Below are 12,287 nucleotides of genomic sequence, written 5' to 3'. Positions count from 1 at the left end.
GCCTCTTGTCAAAATGTTTTATTGTTCATATTTACATATTTTTCCAGGACTGATGTGCACAGAATGAGATTCAGACGAATTCGCCTCATAAAGTTACAGCTTCACGGGTTTTCCTCTCATTCTGACTCTTGAAGCGTCTTTGGGACATTTACTGTTTTTACATCTTTGCAGGTCTTCATGAAATTCACTGTTTTAGTGTCTGATAAAAAACCTTTAACAGCACTTTCATCTCAAACAGAGACCTGAGAAGAAAACATCGCAGCGTGTTGAAAGTTTGTGCATCGATTTCCTGCTGAAACTCTTAAACTGAACCCTTCAGCTTTAACTGAATGTGAAGCTCTTTAAAGCCAACAGCCTGCAGCTCTCTGCTATGCAGAAACAAATGTTAGGAAGCATTCAGGATTTCACAGTTATGAGTCATTTGAAATTTCTGAATTTTCACATCACATATTTGCTTTGCAAGTATCTTGTAGTAGCAGCAGGCCTTGATGAAACTGATGTTTTAGCACCGAATGATATGAAACTGATGTTTAGAGTTCAGGTTTGTGCATCGATGTCTTACTGAAAACAGAACAAGAGCTCTGAAGTTTGTCCTGAATGACATCTTTGAAGGCTTGAAATCATCCAGCGTGACCCTAAAAACCTGCAGACTCTCTAAAAGCAGCTAGATATCTACCAGCTTAGCTTTCATTTCCCCTAATTCCCTCTTCAGGTTTGGTTTGTTTCTCCGCCGGCGAGCGAAACGTCCACTCTGACTGGTGCAGACTGAGGGTACAGGTTGAATTTCTTGCTGAAAATCAAAGCGAGACGACTAAAAACAGACTTTCAGGCTTTACTGTAGGCGATAACTTTTAAAGGCTTTAGATCATCTACTGTAAAACTAAACCTGCAGACACTCTGCCAGCGTCGTACAGTACCATCTAAAAACACTGACACTAAAGTGAATGAATCTGCAAACATGGCTGCTCTCCCTTAACATTTGGTCATTTCTTATTTCTGGACAGAAAAGCCAAAGAGTCTCATCCAGTTTAAGAGTGAAACAAACTGCATGTGACCATGAGCTGAATCTACGGGGCAGACAGCTCATATGTCAGGTTACAGTTGAGGAGCTGCGAAGTCCATCTGCACACACCCTGACCCGCCCCTGCAGACCCCCCCACCACCACCACCACACCCAGCTGCCTGTCACTTACTGGGTTACAGGAGCACGAGGGGCAGCGATGTACAGTATACCGCACACACACTCGCGCGCACACACACACTCTAGAAGTTGAGGTTCCTCGGGACCTCCCAGGGAAACTCCTTCCTGCCAAAGTGTCCGTAGCAGGCCGTCTTCTGGTAGATCGGCCTCTTCAGGTCCAGGTCTCTGCAGCAAAATCGAGCAACAAACATAAATTAATTAATTAATTAACACGTCTGACAACAATCACGTTGCACGTAACGTCAAAGACGACGCAGCATCGTTTAACGCCGACCTGACGATGACGCCGGGTCTGAGATCGAAGTTTTTGTTGATGATCTGCAGCAGCTCCTTCTCGCTCTTCTGGGAGGAGCCGTAGGTGAACAGGGAGATGGAGAGCGGGTGGGCGACGCCGATCGCGTACGCCACCTGGAGGCAGAGACGAGACGCTCAGTGAAAAGCCTCTGACAGAGTCAGTAAATCTATGTTAACAATGTGCATCAGACTAACATATGATACAAGTGACAACACTTAGTGTTTGTCTCTGTTAATACGGCCATAAAATATAAATATAATAAAGAAGAGGACGCAAACATCAGTGTAACATATTAACATAAAATAGCATCATATGGCAGGTTAGAAGATGAAAGGTGGTAAGTTACTATACAGAACAGCAGAGCAGTATGACAGAAGATAATAACATAGAAAAGGTGAGCGTCGACCTCACCTGCACCAGAACCCTCCGGCACAGTTTGGCCTTCACCAGGGACTTGGCCACCCAGCGGGCGGCGTAGGCAGCGGAGCGGTCCACCTTCGTGTAGTCCTTCCCAGAGAAAGCTCCGCCCCCGTGCGCCCCCCACCCACCGTACGTGTCGACGATGATCTTCCTGCCCGTCACTCCAGCGTCGCCCTGACGGAGAATCACAGAAGAGAAACGGTCTGAATGTTTAGCAACATCAGACACCGCAGGAGCTACTGGAGCTTTGACCTCTTCCATCAGTCTTTAATGGACATTCACAGCTACCTGGACACCTGAAGACCTTTACCTGTGGCCCACCAATCACGAAGCGGCCGCTGGGCTGCAGGTGATAGATGGTCTTCTCATCCAGGTATCTGGAGGGGACCACGGCCTTGATGACCTTCTCCTTCAGGACCTTCTTCTGCTCCTCCAGGCTCACGTAGTCGTCGTGCTGCACTGAGACCACCACCGTGTGGACCCTCGTGGGGACCACAGCGCCGTTCTCTTGGGTGTAATGGACCGTCACCTGGACGGCGAGTGGAGCGAAGGTGGAGGAGAGGCTTCAGCTCATTCGCTGATATCACGCCTAATATCTGATTTAATTGCTGGCATGTAAGACGACCTTCCTCTTCACAGCTGACGTGCAGCGAGCTCCAAGGACTGACATTACAAATCATCACATGTGCACAGGCTGTTATTGGAAAGGCGTCTCCCAGCTCAGATGCTGCACACCAGCGCGCTCTGGTTGGCGTCTGCTGGTGAACACATTCTATCACAGTCCCACCTACTCACGAGAAGTGAGGACCACAGGCTCGACTTCACTGCACACCTTTGAATCTGTGCATTTAAAGATGGTATTTCAACTAACTAATGTGAATATTTAGGCTTTCTTTTACATGAGCGTCTGAGTTTTATGGAGGGTTTTAGTTCATTCAGAGGGCAAAGTCTTGTCCAGATCATACTTCTGGTCTTTGACTTTGTTTCTTATGTGATTCAAACTTCTTGTTTGAAAGAGAAGAACTGATTTTCATGCCTGATGAACGTCTGATAAATGACAAACCTAACTGTCAGCACGTTATGCGGTCACGTGACTTCTGTCTGTGCTGCTGCAGTGTGTTTGGATCCCACCTGAGTCTTGGAGTCGGGGCGGAGCCAGGGGACGGTCCCGTTACGTCTCAGTTCGGCCATCTTGGCGTTGAGTTTGTGGGCGAGGACGACGGTGAGCGGCATTAGCTCTTCTGTCTCATCTGTGGCGTATCCAAACATCAGACCCTGTTTGCAAAGAACGAGCACAATTAAAACCAGAATCAATCATTTCCAATCAAACTGTGTTTTCTGAGGTGTTCCTGAGTCCATGAACTAAACTCCTTTAACAAAACAATTCAAAATAAAAAAGTTGAGTATTTGTAGTGTTTCTCTGGATGACCTGGTCTCCAGCTCCAATGTCACTCTCCAGACGGTCCACATGAACTCCCTGTGCGATATCGGGGGACTGCTGCTCGAGGGCCACCAGCACGTTACAGGTCTTATAGTCGAAGCCTGGGCAGACGCAGAGAGGCACGAAGAGAAGCAGACATTACTCATTTGACTTCAAAGAAAAGTACAAACCGTGACTGATATTGCTGCTGAGGGAGCAGGTGCAGAGGTGTCACCAGGTGGCAGCACTCACCTTTGTCTGAGCTGTCGTAACCGATATCTCTGATGGTTTCTCTCACCACCTTCTGGTAGTCCACGTTGGCTCGGGACGTGATCTCGCCACAAAGCAGCACCATGCCAGTCTTACACACCGTCTCTGTTTCAGCACACAGAGGAGGACGCTATGAGGCCTACATTACCCACAATGCAACTCAACAGCTGATGGTTTGGTCAGAGTTATGCTAGCAGAGGCTGATGGAGCCTGGAGCCTGCAGCAGAGACGAGGAGATGAGATGAGCTCACTTCTTTCTCCACACCAACACATCTTTGTCATTTTCAAACTCTTCTGACTCAAGTGACATCACTTGAGGGTTTTTATGGATCAGCTCCGTCTGGAGGTGCAAAATGTTTTATACAACTTTGTTGAGATGCTGCATGCACCCGCAAACCAGAGTGGGCTCAAATGGTGCTTATGGATAACTAGAGCACCAGGAGACACTTATTATACTACTATAATAACTATTATATACATTATACATACATTATACTATTATAGACATTTATTTTCTATTGCTATTATTATAATCAGGTGGGTTTAATATTTGGACAAGACGTTGATTGAAGAACTTATATCTGTTAATTTAGTCTAATAATAAGGAATAATTAACTGTTATGTAACTGTTAAACTTTCTTCTGCTGTAAAATGAAATCATTACCCAAACAGGCTGAGGGGTCACTCTCATTTGTGCACTACTTCCCCCTGCTGGACAGAAGCATCGTTACTCACCACAGGCCACTTTGGCATCAGGGTCCTGCCTCAGGTGAGCGTCCAGCACAGCGTCACTGATCTGGTCACATATCTTATCTGAAAAACAAGAGTTACATACATCAATATCTGGATCAGCCAGTCGTTTCCTCGTGTGACCTTCAGCTGCACGTGGCATTCATCTGGGCAGAGCCTGAGAATATCAGATTTCACCTCTCCATCACAGCACATCACTCCGACGAGGAGCCGGGGGCCTATGAATAGCCTCCACACGGTGTCACATGCATGTACTGTAACTCCATCAGATCGTCAAAGCACTGACACACTCATTCATCAGAGGCTGTGCTGACACACATCCTCCTTCCTTTACCCTCCACGTCACATATTGGACTTTTTGCACAAAATCTCCTTCTCATCAAGTCATTTCAGTCTGTAAATGAGTCCTCGAAACAAGAAGAAGAAAAATCAGCCAGTAGAGCAAATCTGATGTCAACGCAAATCAACTCTCACAGTTCGAGTGCAGCGACCTGCTCTGCAGGCAGCACAACAAAGTCCAGAGAGAGTTTACAGATTAACACATTATTCTCACCACGCCACAAAAACAGCTGATGATTAAAGTGTTAAGTCCTGAAGATTATTGGCCTCTTACTTCCATATTAAGTGAAAATGCAAAGATCACTTCAGTCCAGCTGTTAGATCTTTGCACTGACTTCCTGCGTGTCAAAGAGCTCATTTTAAAACACCACTGAATGAATGATTTAGGACCAAAACGCTTTCCTGGTGTGCTGATGCTGTTTGTTATGAAGCGTCACGACGCTGCTAGCCGGGGGGAGAAAGTGTGACGCATGCTGGTCCAAGCATCTTCCAGTTGCGTGCTGAATGATTGACACACATTTGCTGCCAATCAGTGAGATTCAAAGAGCTTGTTCTGTCCCTGGAGCCGGAGCATGTTATACCATCCAGAGCTACTGTGGCTAAACACAAAACAGTTGATTCAACCTGATATCCTCAGTTTATTGAGCTTGTTTTCTCAACAAAAACTCAGTTACCTCACATTTTTTAAGGCATCAGAGTTTCTAAGTTGAACCAGTTTAAAATGATTATAGCTATGGCTGCAGAGCTTTGATAATGCACTAAAGCATGCTGAAAATGGGCAGATAACTTCATATGTGTACAGTCCAGGATTCAAATTACAGCACTGATCACTGCCGTGTGGCTCGGCAAACTACTTTTTAAATGGTACAGTGCCTCCGTGCTCAGGATTCTGCACATTCCTCGAAGTCATCAATGATCAGTGAAACATAAAAGTGTCACAGGCGTGATGAACACTCGAAACACTGCTGCTCGTTCATAAGAGCAGCAGCTGCAGATGAAATGCTGCGTGGAGAGGGAGTCCTCTACTCACCGGGATGTCCCTCTCCCACAGACTCTGAGGTAAACATGAAGGAGCCGTCGTGAGGAGCGTGGTCGCGGGTCGCGTCTATGGTGCCGTTCATGTTGTCCCTTTCAAAGCTGCCTGACAGGCTGGAAACCGGACACACACAGCAGAAGTGATGGCTGTGGAGCAGAGAAGCTAGCTGCAGTCTGATCTAAGGCAGCGCAGCCGGATAACTGCGCTATATAAGGCAAAGACAACACACACACACACACCGGGGGGAGGGTGCCATGTGAACCAGTGGGTTAGACCATTCAGATATGAGAGCGGGGAGGGTGGGATTCCTTTCTTTCTTCTTCTTGGAGACACTTTATTTAACTCCTCTCGTGCTGAAAGTTCCCACTTTGTCAGCAGCTGAACTCGTCAAACTCAGACCCCTGTGAAGGTCGAACTGGCTGTCTTGAATCAGACGGCAGAGCGTTGATTTCATCAGACGGTTACTTTGAAGCTCCTCCATCGATCCATTCATGCCTACTCTTTGTTTCTTTGTACCTGGGGGCCCCTGAGGTCTCTGATGGGTGTGCTGCTGTATACACAGAGAGCTGCCTGCCAATGGGATGTTTTCACTGCACAAATCAGAGCTCAGATAAGAACCGATGCAGGGAACAAGTGTGCTCAGATCTCCTGTCAGATCTGTTTTCCATTCACTTTAAATAAAACTATACCAAAGAGGGTAAAACATGCTTTGCTCGAACACAATCAAGAGGCCACACAACATATTTTCTTAATGGGACACACACTGTCCCAACCCAATTACCAGAATAAATGTTGACATTATACAGTTCTGCAATCCACGATTCAAATGTTCATTTCACTACATTTAAATTTACATTTCATGTTGAGACAATGCTGTGGTTCAGGTCTGGATGGGTTTAGGCACAAAGCCCTTTAGATGGGTTAGGAAAAGATGTTTTCACTAAAAATACACAGGTTTGTCACCAAAAACACAAATTAGTTCTTACTTTCAGAATATGTTATTCTCTCCCAGTACCACCATTATGACCAACATTAAAAAACAGTACTGCAGGCCTACATGCACGTGCGCACGCACACATTTGAACACTTGTAGGCTAAATACAAATGAATTAAAGTGCGGCTGTATGTTGGTGAGACTGCATACCTTACATTAGCTTAGCAGGAGGGCGCGCCTGTTTCTGCTAACAGTGCTGCGGTGTCGGGGTCAATGGAAGTCAGCTTCCATCCTGGTGTGATTCGAGGCTCCCTGCGCTTCAGTCGCGGGGAAAGTTTGAAGTAACTCCAGTTAAATCTCTTTCCTGTTTTTACTGTTTGCTGTCGGCAGGTGCTGCGGAGCTTTCACCAAACTAAAGCTAACGCTAATGCTAGCGTTAGCTTTATCGCTAGTGTTAGCTGTAGCACCTGTGGTCGGTTCACTGTCCACCTCAGTTTCAACATGGCTGTTCTTGTTTGTCCACATTTCTCTCTTTTCTCTCTCTAATACTTCCCATTATTACTGTGTTTCTGAACCACTCATTTTTTTCTTTTTCTTTTTTTTACCTCCGTTTACGAGCTAACCATCACAGCTAACGCTAGCTCGTTAACCTAGCTAGTGAGCCATCGTCAAACGTACGTGCGCGCGTTCATGAACGTGACTGCGCAGCAGGCTGACGTCTAAACAAGAAAAAACACAGAAAAGGCTAAGCATAATTTTATTTTGAACGAAAACGTTGTGGTGTTTTTAATCACATTATGCCTGAAATTAATTTATGGTTATATTTTAAATCAATTCATTAAATTCGAGATTCCACTGCATGCCTCTAGGGGGAGCTAGCGCACCACCAGTGGTACCACAGTTAGAGAGCTGTGGAGATCAGACATTTGGCCTTGGTGGAAATATGAAAACGTGTGATAAACCGCATGTTAACAGTTCACCTCTTTACAGCATGTCTGCAATAATCAGACTGGAGTATAATTTATATCTGGGCAAAACCTGAAAATGCAAAAATCCTCCTGTTATAACTGATGTGAGTTTGTTTGTGCTGCTGTTCATGTTTTGAGGATTTGTCCACCAGGGGGCAGAGTTCACTTTTCTTTACTGAAGACTCCACAGCTTCCTGTTTGCGGTGTGTGTGCTGGTCGTCAATCACACTCACATCATTAGTGGTGAACAGGTCATTGCCACAATTTAATGAAAGCGTTCACAGTTCTGACTCAAAGCATTTCCATTATTAATTCATTATTTTCTGTATTATTCATGATAATTATTTTTAATTTTTGAGGGGTTTTTTTTAGAGAATCTGTGCAGCAGCCTGTTACTTTCTGACATAAACATATAGTTTAAAGTTGCTTTTCGATATTTTTGGTCCGAGATTTTGAATTGTAAATCTCTGAGGATCCGATGGGGAATAATGAATAAACAGATCAGGCGGCTGTGAAATCAATATGTTGAAATGGTCTTAACGTGCAGATGATTATGTTAAGACTGGAGAGGGTAAATCCACTGAAGGCGCTGAGGGTCGTCATCTGCAGCCTCACTGAGCGGACAGCAGAGACACTGGATGATCTGAGCGCGTCTCCTGCAGGAGGATCTCACTGCCGGGCTTGTTTTCTGGGAGTGAATGAGGATTTTTTTTCCTTCATGACTGCGTCTTAGAAACACAAGTGGAGAGGAGTTGAGAGAAAGAGGATAGGAGTGACAGATTAATTAGGAGAAGCTGAAACGGACATGGCACCGGCGGCGTGAGCAGGATATCCATGGAGAGTTTTTATAACGAGAGTCAAAACCAAAACCAGGATCACCCTGGCCACCTGGACCAGCACCAGGTGGTCACAGCGGGGGCAGACAGCTCCGGACAAGGTGGAGGTCTCAGTCTAAGGGCGCTAACCGGCTGCGTCCTGTGCGTCCTGATCGTTTCCACCCTTCTGGGGAACACTCTGGTGTGCGCGGCGGTCATCAAATTCCGCCACCTGCGCTCCAAAGTGACCAACTCCTTCGTAATCTCTCTGGCGGTGTCCGACCTGTTCGTGGCCGTGCTGGTGATGCCCTGGAGGGCGGTGTCCGAAGTCGCCGGCATCTGGCTCTTCGGCCGCTTCTGTGACACCTGGGTCGCCTTCGACATCATGTGCTCCACCGCGTCCATCCTCAATCTGTGCATCATCAGCATGGACCGGTACTGGGCCATCTCCAGCCCGTTCAAGTACGAGCGCAAGATGACACGCAGGTTCGCCTTCCTGATGATCGGCGTCGCCTGGACTCTCTCCATCCTCATCTCCTTCATTCCCGTGCAACTCAACTGGCACCGCGCGGACGCGGAAAACACGACGGCGGACAACCCGGACGACTGCAACGCCAGCCTGAACCGGACCTATGCCATCTCCTCGTCGCTGATAAGTTTCTACATTCCCGTGGTGATCATGGTGGGGACGTACACGCGCATTTTCCGCATCGCGCAAACCCAAATCAGACGGATCTCGTCTTTGGAGAGGGCGGCAGGGCCCCGTGCGCAAAACCAACGCCACCGCGCGTCAACGCACGACGAAAGCTCGCTGAAAACGTCTTTTAAGAGAGAAACGAAAGTTTTAAAGACTCTGTCCATCATCATGGGAGTGTTTGTGTTCTGCTGGCTGCCGTTTTTCGTCCTGAACTGCGTGGTGCCTTTCTGCGACCTGGACAAGCTCGGAGAGCCGCCGTGCGTCAGCGACACCACCTTCAGCATCTTCGTGTGGTTCGGCTGGGCCAACTCGTCCCTCAACCCGGTCATTTACGCTTTCAACGCCGACTTCAGGAAGGCTTTCTCCACCATCCTGGGCTGTAATAAATACTGCTCCACCTCCACGGTTGAGGCGGTGGACTTCAGCAACGAGCTGGTGTCTTACCACCACGACACCACTATGCAGAAGGAGGCCTGCGCCATGCCGGGCCCCGGGGCGCAGAGACTCATGGCGCAGCCGCAGCCGCCGCACACAGGAGGAAATCTGGAGCAGAACTTTGACAAAGTCTCGATCATTTCAGATGATTCCCGCAACCACAGCAACTTACTGCTGCCCGCCATCCTGCAGTATGAATGCGAGGCGGAGATTTCTTTAGACATGATGCCCTTCAACTCCTCCGGACCCACCGACTCCTATCTTATTCCGGGTCAAGTCCAGGACCTGTGAGCACCCAGCTGCTCTGAAACAATGCTCACAGTCTCTTGCATGATGCAGGTCACTGGTTCAGTTCTGAACTTTATGAACTGTAGTTGACCAACAGTGTTTGCTGTAATCTGAAGTTAATATGATGCACGTTTTGACTTTATGTTGGATTTTTTTATGTCAGCTCAACAAAGTGAGGTTCAGGTTTGAAGTTCAGACTTTAAACTGCATATCAAATATGTTTTCTTGGGCTTTGTTGACAGTAAGCCAAATACATAAACAGTAACACCAGACTTATTTTGTAATTCTATGTGGCAATATTTTAATGTTATAAATCAGTGACTTTCAGTGGATTGTTTTGTGATCATTGTGTGTTTGATCATATTGCATTATTGATTTACAAAGTTTTCCAGCCACGATCATACACAATGGTGCACTGGAGTATTTATTTTAAATTGCACAAATATTTGCATATTACTGTTAGAAGAACATCCTTGCTCATATCCTGATATCAGTTTCATCCATTATACCGCTCCTGGCTTTATAATCACAAATTAATTGTGTTCCATAACACAAAGACTCAAGCGACTAATTGCCAACAGCAGTAAAATCCAATTGTTTGAAGAGCTGATGCAGCGGTCGAGTGACGTTTTGAACAGAGTTGTTTGATGTGAGTGTTCACTCACTGAACCTGCCTTTGATATGTTAAAGAAGGCCGATAGGATGAGCAGGGATAATTAATATCAATTACATCATTAGTTTCAGCGTTTAATTGCCCCTTCAGGTAATTGCGGGCTGTCTCTGTCGGAGCGCTCGTCCTTCTCCTGTTCAGACGCTGAGCCAAATAAAATATGAAGCTGAACAGGACATCAGACATTCAGGTGTTGTGAAGGTCTGAGTGTGTGTTGAACTGAAGGTTGTTGAATTATTTTAGACTGTCTTTCTTGGGCCTCCTCGGAGATGTTTTATTTGCTGGTTCTTGGCGAGTGGCACTCAATAAATGCCAGACTGGAGCACTGATTGTTAGCTTCAGCTGTTGCTAGGAAACTGCTGAGGACAGGCGGCCATGTTGGAGGTCCGCAACTCAACCACTGTCAGATGGAATTGGTTATTTTTCCATTTTTGACTTGACACTGATGTGTTTCAAACTCATCCTGCTTGTTTGTTTGCTAAGAACTGCCATTTTTAGCCATTATGGCTCTATTGAAATGTCAGCCTGTCAGTCGGTTCCCCGCTGTGGTTCAGGCTGAAATAGCTCAGCAACTATTGATGGATTGTTAAGGACGTTTGTCAGACATTTCTGGTCCCCAGAGGATGAATCTCACTGACTTTGGTGGTCCCGACTTTACTGTTAGTACCATGATGCAGTTGACATCTGTGGTTAAAAGCTTTATTTTCTCGTGTCTCGTGGTGACCAGTAGCCACAATCCAGAAATACAAGCACCCTACTATTTGTGATTCCCAAACTATCCAAAAACCTGTTGATATCCAAGTCTTTTGTAATGATTAAAAGTAGATGTTTGTCCTTCTGACCAGAAATTTTGGCTTTATTTGGTGCATGCATCCCCAGCCTGTCACACTGTTGGCTTGGCAGTGCATAAAGCTCCATTTGAAATTAGGCCTAATTCTGATCATCCAAACAGAGTATGCTCTTTACTTTACATCAATCATAGTTATTTCCATCAGTTTTGAACATTACATCAACTTACATTCCTTTACTGGAGACTTATCCAAACCTTAACTCAAGTCCCCCCCTGAAATTTAATGATTTACAATATGGGGTCTTGTGTTTTGTCCCCATATGGAAGGTGAGCCCTCACAATGTGACCCATCAGAGGAAGGAGGAATATCAGACAACATGAACATCTTTGCAAAAAGTTTCAGTCAGTGCTGCTGTGATCCCACATGAAGCTCTGCAATCTGACAGTTTGTAAAACTTTGAAGTTTGGTGAGCTCTAAGATAGTTTAGATTAACACCTCTACACAAACATGAACTGCTTTAGGCTTCAGTGGATGAATTGACACCTCAGGTTTCAATGTGGAGAGGTTATGGCTTCACTCATGAACTTAAGCACAATAAAAAAAAGGCTTGCACTAATGACCAGTGTAACAGAATTTCATGCTATATGTGAATGGAATCACTGTCAAACAAATCAGATCCATGCAGAGCATTGTGAAATTACATGAACCAGGAGTTGAAGCACAACTTAGAGTCATTTCACTCAAGATCATGTTCAAATTTGTTTTATTAATTCTTAAACATGGTACATGTGAACAGTTCCACATAGGCTGAAGCTCAGTCACCAGATGGACTCTGCAAGACAAGAACAACAGTTATGAACAGTCATGATGAAACTACATTAAACAGCAGCTTTGACTTGAGTTCACTTACCTCATTAAACCTTCTGTCCTCCTCTGGCCACAGTCATTGGGGCAGGCC

General features: G+C 45.8%; 2 protein-coding genes across 3 annotated transcripts; one reads left to right on the top strand and one right to left on the bottom strand.

Annotated features, from left to right (window-relative positions):
- Nucleotides 1–3: 3 nt before the first annotated feature.
- On the bottom strand, nt 4–6,999 carry LOC139349947 (S-adenosylmethionine synthase-like). Of its 2 annotated transcripts, none has more exons than XM_070991018.1 (9): nt 6,876–6,999; nt 4,342–4,419; nt 3,589–3,711; nt 3,346–3,458; nt 3,048–3,191; nt 2,227–2,445; nt 1,908–2,090; nt 1,476–1,609; nt 4–1,366 (listed from the first exon to the last, which is right to left on the bottom strand). In XM_070991018.1, exons 3-9 carry the CDS (start codon nt 3,689–3,691, stop codon nt 1,264–1,266), a joined length of 999 nt encoding a protein of 332 aa, XP_070847119.1. In that variant the 5' UTR covers nt 3,692–3,711; nt 4,342–4,419; nt 6,876–6,999; the 3' UTR covers nt 4–1,263. The 2 variants fall into 2 exon arrangements, with proteins under 2 accessions (XP_070847119.1, XP_070847118.1); XM_070991017.1 differs by lacking the exon at nt 6,876–6,999 and adding an exon at nt 5,726–5,947.
- Nucleotides 7,000–8,467: 1,468 nt separating this feature from the next.
- Nucleotides 8,468–9,871, top strand: drd6b (dopamine receptor D6b). Its single transcript, XM_070990768.1, has one exon. It carries the CDS (start codon nt 8,468–8,470, stop codon nt 9,869–9,871), a length of 1,404 nt encoding a protein of 467 aa, XP_070846869.1.
- The last annotated feature ends 2,416 nt before the right edge of the window (nt 9,872–12,287 follow it).

This window comes from Chaetodon trifascialis, chromosome 21, assembly GCF_039877785.1.
Source record: "Chaetodon trifascialis isolate fChaTrf1 chromosome 21, fChaTrf1.hap1, whole genome shotgun sequence".
NCBI classification, from domain to species: domain Eukaryota; kingdom Metazoa; phylum Chordata; class Actinopteri; order Chaetodontiformes; family Chaetodontidae; genus Chaetodon; species Chaetodon trifascialis.
Note: the sequence above shows the minus strand (reverse complement) of the source record. Positions and strands in the feature narration are given on the sequence as shown.

What these genes read in the sequence shown, in the direction of transcription:
- drd6b (XM_070990768.1), top strand. Translation starts at nt 8,468, where the DNA reads ATGGAGAGTTTTTATAACGAGAGTCAAAACCAAAACCAGGATCACCCT.
- LOC139349947 (XM_070991017.1), bottom strand. Translation starts at nt 5,816, where the DNA reads ATGAACGGCACCATAGACGCGACCCGCGACCACGCTCCTCACGACGGC. An exon ending in TGATGCCAAAGTGGCCTGTG is followed by an intron (nt 3,712 to 4,341) that starts GTGAGTAACGAT and finishes GTGCTGAAACAG; the next exon opens with AGACGGTGTGTAAGACTGGC. An exon ending in GCCCCGACTCCAAGACTCAG is followed by an intron (nt 2,446 to 3,047) that starts GTGGGATCCAAA and finishes CTCGCCGTCCAG; the next exon opens with GTGACGGTCCATTACACCCA.